Below are 11,146 nucleotides of genomic sequence, written 5' to 3' on the forward strand. Positions count from 1 at the left end.
GGAACCATCGAGCCGCGCTCCGCGCCCGCGGGGCCCGGCCCGGGCTGGGCAGGGACGGCAAAGGGGAGGGGGACACTGCAGGATCACGGCTCCACATCTCCCCGCTCAGGGGGCGAGACGGCCCCGGCTCCGGCCGCGCGGGTGCCCCCCGGGGTTCCCCACTTGCCCTCGGGGCTCCCCGGTGGCTCCGGGACGGCTCAGCCCAGCCCGCCGAGCGCCAACACGGGAGCTGCTGCTCCAGGAGCTCGGCCCGGCGCTGTCCATCCCAGCCTGGCCACCTGCAGCTCTCTGGGAAAGGGTCTGAGCACGGGGAAAACCCGCGGCGGCGCTTCTGACACCAAAGAGCCGGAGGCTGATTTGGGATCCGGGGGTGACTCCCGTGGATTTTATGTGGATTTAATCGTCTCACTGATTTTTGTGCCTGTGGAAGCTTTTGCCTCCCACAGCGTGTCCCAGAGCTCGTCCCCGAGGGAGGGGGTCTGAGGAGAGCTCTGAGGGGCAGGACAGGAGGACTCACCTTGGGCAAGGCTCTGCCAGGAGGTCTCAGGCAGAGGTTCTCTGAGATGTGGCACTTGGGGACATAGTTTAGTGGTGGCCTTGGCAGTGCAGGGGGTTGGAATGAGGCCATCTTTAAGGTCCCTCCCAACCCAAACCAGTCTGTGATTCTGTGAGTCCAAGTCTAAATGAGCCAGTGTGAGGAGGCTGAGCTGCAGTTCCTTGTGGAAGCTCCAGCAGCCTAATTAGTGCCTGCTAATTCTGGAATGACAATTGTTTCCAGAAAGCTGGTGATGCAGCCTGAGCCAGGCAAAATGCTCCAGGTGAAACAGATTGAAACTAGGGAGGAAAATCCTTGTGTTTTAGAGGGAAACAACACCTTTGGCTGAGCCCAAAAGCCAGTCCCTTGGCAGACCCAGGAGCCACTTCTATTGTCAGCCCCTGTTTGGGGACACCAGCCCAGCTGTGGAGGTGACCCTGCCAGACCCAGACCCAGACTCAGACCCCTCACCTCCTGCTCATCCTCATCCTCCACCTCAGCTACAATGGCCCAAGTCTGCATGGCTGGTGGCCAGCCTGGACTCCCTGGGGCCACACGTGGTCCTGGGTGGCAAAGGACAGGCACAGAGAGCAGTGCCTGCCCTGTCCCCACTCCCACACCAGCCCTGCTCACGTGGGCATGGCCAGCACGCCCCAGCCCTGTTCCTCCTCGGTGGGTGGTCAGGACAGCACACGACCCTCGCCCACTTGGTTCAGTTCACTCTTGTGTCCGTGAGTCCCTCGGACCCCAGAGCAGACCACGAGTCTCTCCAGATCCATGTCCAGACCCCGGGCCCTGTTTGCCCACTTTCCAGCTCCAGAACTGGGGCTTGCAAGGCTCTGATCTCCTCTCAGTCATCAGTCAGTCCAGTTGTTCCATGGACTGACCTGGGCCTGCTCAAAGCTGCCCACTTTAATGTGTGGGAAGTTTCTCTAGTCCTTGAGAAGCTCTTTAACAACCATCCCCCACATTACACAGAGGGGAAGGAGGAGGAATAAGTCATGTTCGGGCACCAACATCTGACAGGACCAGTTAAAACAGCACAATTCCAGTTCAGTCTCCACCCTGAGAGACAGGAACTGTCGGGGTTAATTTTTGATTGCTCTAAATTTCTGCTGTGCCCCATCTCTTCCTCCCAAGCTCTGCCTGTGCTTTTCACAGCCCGTGCTGGATGCTGGGGGGGGGGAACTGGGGCACTGCCTTATCTCAGCCACCTTTTGTGCCACAAGCCAGCAGCTCCCCAGTTTCCCACCACAGCACGTGCTGGGGCAGGGCAGAGTCACTGCTGAAAGGGGCAGGACACGAGCTGGGGCTGGGCTGGCACAATCACAGAGGCACAGAATCAGTAACTGGCTCTGGGAGCAGAGATGGACTGAACTGGGGAGGGAGGGGGTTCCCTGGAGCAGCGTGGCTGTGGCAGTGCAGAATGAGGTGTTTGTGGGGCAGGGATTTGTGGGGTGGTGGCTGCAGGCGCTTTCCACCCCTGGCTGGTGTGCAAACGGGAGTGCAAAGCCCCGGGGAGCAGCTGTGCTGTGGCTCTGGCCTCGTGTTGGGGACGCATCTGGAACAGAGGGGGGATAAATTGAGCCTTGAACAGGGGGGTGCAGCTCATCCCCCCCAGCTCTGCTCTGCACCCTCTGCCCCTCATCACACCGGGCACCAAACCTGGGTTGTATTTCTGGGAATGGCTTTGGATTAAGCCTGGGATTAGCAGAGGTCAGCACCAAACCCAGCCTGGCTGGAAAATCCACACCCGGGCTGGGGATGGGCTTGGGGCAGCCAAATCCCAGCATGTCCCTTGGAAATGCCAGTCCCCGATGGGATCAGGAGCCCCGGTACCACCGGGCACCCCGGTGGGTGCCTCAGTGTCCCCTTTCCCCCCGCCCCGCTCCGGCCGCGCTTCCCCGACACCAGAGGGAGCTGGAAGCCCCCACGGCTCCGGGTTTGTCCCCGGCCGAGCCCCACCGGCCCCGGGGTCCCGGGGTGCGGGGGCTGCGGTGGCGGGGCCGGTGCCGCTGCCACCACCCCCGGGCAGAGCCGCCCGCCCGTCTCGCCCGGGGCTCCCGGGAGGGGCAGTCCCCAGTGACTCCTGCTTTTCTCCCCCCACCTGCCTTAAATCTGTGCTTCGATTTCCCTGCCTGGAGAAAGCTTGGAGAAAGCGGGTTTGCTGCCACTTGCATCTGTCCCAAGGGCTGTTGATCCTTTTCTGGTGCCCCAAGGGCTGTTGGTCCTTTTGCCTCATCCCAAGGCTCTGTCAGTCCTTTTGCATCCCCCGAGGGTCTGTGGTCCCCTGGCATGAACTGGGACAGAGGCTGCCCCGGGGAGTTGCCACATCCTAAACAGGAAGGAAAAGGCACTTCCTAGAGTAGGGATGGTGCCACTGGATCCTCACTCGGTGCCCGTTTGGAAGGGGCTCCTGAAGACTGCAAGTTCCTCAGATGACAGGTGTTCCCGGGTAATCTTGTGCCCCAGGAGCTCAGGCTGGATGGCTTCATGCTTCCCAACACAAACTGTTTTCCCTATGGATCATCCCAAACCACAGTTACCCAAAAGCCCCTCAATCCCTGTGGGAGAGGCCAGGTTTGGAGCAGAGGAGGAGGTTGCCCAGAGCACAGCCAGCTCAGCACCCACCCCCTGGCACTGGGCTTGGTTGGTTGAGAGGGCATTACACTCCCACCCCCAAAGTGGCTGGGCATCAATATCCAGCTGGAATGTGAATGGAAGTCTGGCTAAGGCCAGGTCAGATGGGGCTTGGAGCAACCTGGGCTAGTGGAAGGTGTCCCTGCCCATGGCAGGAGGGTGGCACTGGATGGGCTTTGAGGTCCCTTCCCACCCAAACTGTTCTGGGATTTCATGAGTCTAAGATTCCAATTATAGAATTCTAATAATTTTAAGGAATTCTATTAATTCTAAGGAAGATTATATCTTGTTGTGTCCCTGGGGTAGGAGCAGAGCATGGTACAGCAAACACAGACTCACAGAATGTGCTGAGTTGGAAGGGACCCATGAGGAGGGGGGATCCTGCCTGCCATGAGCATCTCATGGCACTTTGGGAGAGCAGCCACTTTGTGCCTCAGTTTCCCCCCAGGGACCTCTGCCTGTGGCCAGTGCAAGGGGTGCAGGGGAGCCAGGGAGAACGGATCCCCTTGGAGCTGTTCTCTGGGACAGGGACAAGGTGTGAGCAGCTGGGACATTTCATCCCCCCCATCCCCAGGACTTGCAACAGGGCAAGGGGGGGGATGAAGAACTGGGGCTGGATACCAGGACATGTCCCACCGTCCCTTTGGGAATATGAGTGTCCTGAGCCTGCCACGGGCTCTGCCCCACAGGTGGAGGGGGTCCTGAAGCCCTCATTGCCACAGGGGTGAGCAGCCCGTGCTGGGTAATCCAGGGCCACCCTCCTGGTTCTGCTGGGAAAACAAATAATCAATAAAGGAACCTGGCAGCTTTCCCGCGGGCTGCCACCGCCTCGGCAGAGACATTTGCTGAGTCAGAATCTGACACAGCAGAAAGGGGCACGGTCCCGGGGCCGGGGCTGCCTTATCGCTGCCCCCCGGCCCCTGTTTGTGCCGTCCCGGTTATCGCCCCGGCACAGCCCCCGGCCGGGCCCGGAGCCGTGACTCAGCACTGCCCCCCGGCCTCTGCAAACTCATCACACCCAGGGAGGGATGGGACAGCCCATAAACACCCCACTGCAGAGAACGGGCTTCACCCTGAAACTGGGAGTGAAGTGAGACCCCCTAATCCTGACCCTAATCCTGGCCCTGACCCTGATCCTAACCCTGACCCAACACCCCACTGCAGAGAACAGGCTTGAGCCTGGAACTGGGAGTGAGACCCCCTAATCCTGACCCTGACCCTAAGGTTGCCCCTGCCCTACCATTGTCCCAGGTGCCTGGTGCAAACTCATCACATGCAATTTTGTCATGGGAGAACCCATAAACATCCCATTGCAGAGAAGGGGCTTGAGTCCTGGGTATGGAATTGAGACCCCCTAACTCTAACCCTAAACCTAAGCCTAGGCCTAACCCTGACCCTGATCCTAAATGTGACTCAACGTCCCACTGCAGAGAACAGGCTTGAGTCCTGGACATGGGAGTGAGACCACCTAAATCTGACCCTGACCCCAACCCTGACCCTGACCCTGGTCTCAGAGCTCCCTTCCTGCCAGTGTGTCTGAAGAGGACACTCAAAACCAAGTGTCCCCTCAGATGGGGTGTAATGGGGTCTGTGGGCCGTGCCCTGACCCCCGGCCCAGCTCAGCCCCACAGAGACACTGCTATTTGGGGTTCCCTGATCCTGCCCAGTGCTTGGTGCTGGGCAAAGCTGAGCAGAGTGAGTGATGAACTTCAGGCCAGTCCCTCATTCACCCACAAGTCCTGGGACCACAGAGGTGCTGGGATGAACCCCAGGGTCTCTGTCCAGGCTGCAGAGGCTCTGCCAAAGGCAGAACCCCAAAGATGGGGTTCGGTGCCTTGCTTGGGGCAGGGGCTGCTCTCCCATCTGAGCGGTGCAGGGTGCAGGCAGCCCCCAAACAGCTGCTCAGCCTCTGCAGAGGGGCTGCCCCGGGTGCCACCCCACCTTCAGAGCCAGTTCTGCTGCTTGAATAAGTGGCAGGTGCCAGGCTGGGGTCAGGTCTGCCCTCCTAAACCAGCCCCAGCACAGGAACAGGTCTGGCTCTGGCCATTGCCAGTTGGACAGTCTGGAAAGGCAGAACATGGCCCATAAATTGTGTTCCTGACCCAGCAGGTCCCAGGCCACAAGCAGGATGAGGACAGTCCTTGTCTGAGCTCAGCAAAGCCCTTGGTCCTGATGGAGCTGTCCCTGTGCAAAGAGAACCTTTGTTAGCAAGTGCCCGGGACTGTGAGGTCTGGGACAGCTCTCGTGGTTCCCAGCCAGTGCTGGGGGATTTTGGGGGAGTTCTGTGGTTAAAGGAATCTTCTGCAGAGCAGTGACAGGCAGAGCCAGCTCGACCTGCAGCAGGTGTGGTGCTGGGAGGACTGACCGGGTCCCTCGGAGCCAACCTGTGCCTGGGAAAACGGAGACTGGAGCCTTGTTGTGGGGAAAGCAAGGCCTCTGAGCTCTCTGGGGTTTACCTGCTCTCCACTCTGTGCTGCCAGCACAGCCACGATCAAGCATCCTCGGGATGCTCAGCTCAGCCTGCCCAGGGAGCCCCGGGGTCCCTCCGTGGGGAGGGGGAGAGGAGCAGAGGGAAGGGCTCAGTGAGGAATCTGCTCCCAGCACGGGATGAGCTTTAAGGTCCCTCCCAACCCAAACCAGTGTGTGATTCCACGCCAGGGCTGCATGCCGGTGTGACTGGATGTGAGGATGGGGGTCTGTCCGTAGGTCTGTCCGTGCTCCGGGGGCAGCAGGGCCGGGCTCAGCCCCCCGTTCCCCATTCCCTCAGCGCCAGGGCAGCAAACAGCCCGTCCCAGCGCTGGGTTTATCTCGGGCCGCAGGAGGGGCGCGGGGCTGTCGGGAGGGGCTGTCGGGAGGGGCTATCGGGACGGGCTCGCAGGGCGGGGGTGGCCGGCCCTGCCCGCGGGCGATACAGGGCGGCTGGGCTCGGCCGGGGCCGATAGCTCGGGTCCTGCCGGGATGTGACACAGCCGGGGCAGCCCCGACTGTGCCAACGCTGTGCCGTGACGCTGTTTGCCACCCGGCCACAGCCGGGAAACCCACCTGGCTCCCTCAGCACCATCGCTCTTGCCCTCCCTTCCTTCCCCCACCCACCGTGACCCCCCGCGCTGTCCCCTCCGATGTCCCCTCCAGCCCAGGGCTCGCGTGGGCTCCTTTGCAGCCCAGGGTGAGGGTCTGGGGGAAGCCACGGGCTGGACCCTCTTGCCAGGAGCCCGTGTCCCTGCCGTGCTGAGGAGATGGAACCCCAGTGAGGGCTGAGAGCAAACCACGGAGGAAAACCCCTGCCGCCAGCGAGCCTGTCCTGGAGACGGCTTGTCTGGAATGAAAAAAACTGCTTTTGTCTGTTTCTGGGTGGTTTTGCCCGAGTACTTTTGGGGAGGGATAACTCAGAAGCTATCTAATTAAATTCCAGCTTTTCCCTGGACATCCTGGCTCTCGTGTCTGACCTTGTGCCTCTTATGCCTTCACTCCACTCAGCACTGAACCCCAGAGCCCATAGCATGGACTTTAGGGCTGAGCACATCCCGGTGGATCCCTTTGCAGGGGTACAGGGACAGATGAACAGGGTCAGGGCATGTCTCCTGATGTGCCCAGGAGGTCCTTGGGGCATTTTTTCTGCATCCAGCCCCCAGCCTCCAGCAGTGTCACCCAGGACCCACATTTCAGACCCAGGAGATTTCCTATAAAATTAAAATAACCCAGTGAAAGCTCTGAGTCAGTTAAAGCATGTTTGTGTCAGAAGTGAGTCATGTGGTGGGATTCTTGGGGTGGTCTTGTGCAGGGCCAGGAGTGGGACACAACGGTCCTTCTGGGTCCTTTTTCGGGAAGAATTTCATACAAAGGGTGTTCAGGCCTTGGCAGGGGCTGCCCAGGGAGGTTTGGAGTGCCCAGCCCTGGAGGTGTCCCAGGAAGGCCTGGCCGTGGCACTCAGTGCTCTGGGCTGGGGGACAAGGTGGGGATGGGGCACAGGGGGGATCCATGGGCTGGGAGGGCTTTTCCAGCCTCAGGGATTCTGGGATTCTGTGATTCTGCCCCTTCCAGCTGAGGATATCCCATGATTCTATGATTACATGGCACGAAATGCAGGCTGGAGCAGTCAGAGCAAGGGGTGCTCCACACCTCTTGGAGTCAGACCTAAAGGGTATCAAGGGTTAAGCCTGGATCCTGAAATGAGGGAACTTCATTAGGGGCAGAGAGGAATTAATTTGACCTGCAGTGAGGTTTTCACTTAGTTTGTTGTTACAGCAGAGATAACTCTCCTCGAGGTGATGACATCCAGCTCCCTGGTGTAAAGCCCCAGCCTGCCCCAGTCTCCACCACAGAGCCCCCACACCTCTCCCATCCATGGTGTCTCCCAGTTTCCCTGTCCCTTGTAAGGAAAAAATTGCATTTTCAGAAATTCTTGGCTTCCATGTTCAGGTGAGCAACCAACCAGTCCCAGCCAGGGAAACTGTTCAAACTGTGCTGATTCAGACCCACTTGCTGTTTAATTTCCCCAGGTTTGTCACTGACCACATCCTGAACTGAGCAGCTCCTCTGGGAGCATCTGGCTTTGCTCTGCTCCTGAATTTAAAATTCATAGAATCCCAGACTGGTTTGGGTTGGAGGGACATTAAAGCTCATCCAGTGCCACCCCTGCCATGGGCAGGGACACCTTCCACCAGCCCAGGTTGCTCCAACCTGGCCTTGGACACTTCCAGGGATCCAGGGGCAGCCACAGCTTCTCTGGGCAACCTGGGCCAGGGCCTCCCCACCCTCCCAGCCAGGAATTCCTTCCCAATATCCCATCTATCCCTGCCCTCTGGTAGTGGGAAGCCATTCCCCCTTGCCCTGTCACTTCAGGCCCTTGTTCAAAGCCTCTCTGGAGTCTTTCCAGGGGTTCCTGATATCCCCTTTTGCCCCAAGCCCCATTGTGGAGCCCCCTGTTACTGGATGTCTGCATCAGCAGTGTGGTGGGGGGAAATCAGCTCTGGCCTTCCAGTTAATCCAAGGCACCAGTTCTAGACTGGTCACAACCAAATGGGCCAGTGGGGAGCAGTGGGGCAGGACTGACTGAAGCTGATGTACAAATTTCCAGCCCCAGTGGCTGTAAAAGGCTGTTGCCATGACGGACTCTCCCCAGCCAGAGCCCACAAGCCTCTGCTATGACCCTAATCCGATTAACTGGCTGATTCACCTGCTGTTATTCCTTTCTATTGAGTCCATCCGATGGGATTAGAGAGGTTAAAGACTTGCTGTGGGGATAAAACCAGCCATTAAAGGGATCAATACAGGCGAGCAGCACCAAATGGGCTTATCTCAATGAAAACAACTTCAGCCTCTCTTCCTCCCCTTTCCTCTGCCTTCCTCCTGCCCCTTTCCCTCAGCTCTTTGTGACCATCATTAACCACCCCATGAAAAGTCATCCTGCCCCCTCTCCAGTAAAACTAGACCCTGATGGGTCAGTGTGGGGCCAGGCCTGAATGTTTCTCACCAAAAGCCACATCTCTGCCTGTTTTCCACAGAGTCCAGAAAACCAGCTTTTATGAACCACATTTTGTAAAATAATATTAAAGCTGCCATTAACACTTTCCTCCAGCCTCTGTGTTTGATGTTGTCCTGCCTGTCCCAGCTTCACCCTCCTGCTCTCTCCCCCTGAGCTTTTCCCTGCTGCTGGTTCATATGCAGCAGAAAAGCATCATTATCTCTTCCCTTTTAAAGTTCAGCCTTGCAGAGCAGGAAATGAATCTCCCGTCACAGATGAGGCGAGTGCATTGCTGAGAACAGCCCCAGATGTGGTTTTAATTTCAGAGCCAGGGAATTCAGGCTGCAGGGAACAAATAAATGCAGGGGCCATCAAGGCTGTTTATTGTCACCCCCAGCTGCTGGTCAGCACTGCCCGGCTCACACAGTGGGAACATCTGCCTGCGCATTTAGGGCTGCACATATTCCATTCCACTCTGTGGAGATCTGCATTATGAAATTATACAACTTCTGGAGTCTTCAGGTCTCCTTAAAGCCGAGGGTGTGTCGTGACTCTGCTCTGGAGGTGAGGAGCTGAAGGCAGCTCTGGCCACCTGCTCGATCCCTTTATCTGCCGCGAGCAGCCCCCGCTCCCGCCGCGTTATCGGGGCACACCGAGGGCTCTGGGGCTGCTGAGAGGGGCCTGGGGGCCTCTCCCAGGATCAGGAAATGGAAAAAAATTAATAAAGCCCCATGGGACCCTGTGGTGAGGAGCTAAAAGGTGACTATGGATGTGAATCCCCCAGCTGGAGCAGAGTGATGGGCCCGTGCCAGTGTGGCTCCGATGAGATCACAGAGCCTCAGACTGGTGTGGGTGGGAAGGGACTTTAAAGCTCATCCAGTTCCACACCCTGCCAGGGGCAGGGACACCTTCCACTAGATCAGGCCTTGGACACTTCCAGGGATCCAGGGGCAGCCACAGCTTCTCTGGGCAACCTGGGCCAGGGCCTCCCCACCCTCACAGGGAAGGATTCCTTCCCAATATCCATCTATCCCTGCCCTCTGGCACTGGGAAACCATTCCCTGTGTCCTGTCCCTCCAAGCCCTTGTCCAAAGTCCCTCTCCAGCCTTCTTAGATCAATGGACCAGTACTGGTCTGTAACTAGAATGTTTCAAGAGGTCTGGATGAAACCTAAATTCCCCACAGACAGTCCCAAAGTTTGAACAAAATCATAGAATCATGGAATGGTTTAGGTTGGAAGGTACCATGAAGATCATCCAATTCCAATCCCCTGCCATGGGCAGGGACACCTTCCACCAGAGCAGGCTGCTCCAAGCCCTGTCCAACCTGGCCTGGAGCACTTCCAGGGTCCGTGGTTTTGTCTGGATGTCCCACACCTCATTCATCCCGGCTTTGCTTTCTGAGCACGGGAGCAAAGCTTCACCTGCAGCCTGGAAACCAGGAAAACACCTGTGACACCCAGAGTCAATCCAAAGCCTTTGGCCAGACCTGGACCTGGTGGAAATGGGTGTTGCTGGTCTGGCTGTGACATGACAGGTCCTGCTTCGTGGAAGACTTTTAATTCCCAGCAGAGAGAGGCCAGTGAAGGGTTAACACTGGACATACATGGAAAGAGCAGAGGAGCCTGTTCCCACCCCCAGGCTGCCCTGACATCCCACACAGGTATTCCTGGAAACCTGGAGCTGAGGAGCTGACTTCTGCTTCACTAACACCATCCCTGGAAGTGTCCAAGGCCAGGTTGGACGTGACTTGGAGCAACCTGGGCTGGTGGAAGGTGTCCCTGCCCATGGCAGGGGTTGGCACTGGATGGGCTTTAATGTCCCTCCAACCCAAAGCATTCCATGATCCTAAAGCACCTCCCTGTGGGTCTGTGCCTGCTGTGGGGATGGGGTGGCACGTCCAGCCTGTGGTCAGCAGGCGGCCACGGGGGAAGGACAGGGAGATAAGATGTCCTGTGTCCTGGGCAGCCTGTTAAGTGACTCACAGGGCTCTTTCCTCGAAGGCCACACCTCGCTGCAGACTGACCCCTGCCCAGCCAGCCCAGCCCCCAGGACCCCCCCATCCCATGGCCCCTCGGGACGGCCGGGGAGGGGTTGCGGGCAGGGGATAAAAGGCCCGGCGGGGTCCGGGCTCAGCTACGGGGTCTGTGCCCTCCTGCAGCCCAGCAGAGCAGCCACCATGGTGCACTGGTCAGCAGAGGAGAAGCAGCTCATCAGCAGCGTCTGGGGCAAGGTCAACGTGGAGGAATGTGGGGCCGAGGCCCTGGCCAGGTACGTCCAGCTCCGGGAACCTACAGAGAACCTCTCCGGTCACAGGGGGTTAATGTGTCCCTGTGCCTGCTTGTGTCTCTCCCCAGGCTGCTGATCGTCTACCCCTGGACCCAGAGGTTCTTTGACAACTTCGGGAACCTCTCCAGCCCCACGGCCATCATCGGCAACCCCAAAGTCCGTGCCCATGGCAAGAAGGTGCTCACCTCCTTCGGGGAGGCCATCAAGAACCTGGACAAC

The 11,146-nt window shown here is 58.5% G+C and overlaps 1 protein-coding gene across 2 annotated transcripts in view; it reads left to right on the forward strand.

The window, feature by feature from the left end:
* The first annotated feature begins 10,456 nt into the window (after positions 1-10,456).
* LOC108508596 (hemoglobin subunit rho-like) overlaps positions 10,457-11,146 on the forward strand; it is a 17,309-nt gene continuing 16,619 nt past the window's right edge. The window contains exons 1-2 of one of the 2 annotated variants that reach the window (XM_017837483.1): positions 10,457-10,909; positions 10,996-11,125. In XM_017837483.1, coding sequence (XP_017692972.1) covers positions 10,587-10,909; positions 10,996-11,125 — 453 coding nt within the window. In that variant the 5' untranslated portion in view covers positions 10,457-10,586. The remainder of the gene's footprint in view (positions 10,910-10,995; positions 11,126-11,146) is intronic. The other variant, XM_017837484.1, reaches the window with a different exon arrangement.

This window comes from Lepidothrix coronata, unplaced genomic scaffold (genome assembly GCF_001604755.1).
Source record: "Lepidothrix coronata isolate B3197 unplaced genomic scaffold, Lepidothrix_coronata-1.0 Scaffold305, whole genome shotgun sequence".
NCBI lineage: Eukaryota > Metazoa > Chordata > Aves > Passeriformes > Pipridae > Lepidothrix > Lepidothrix coronata.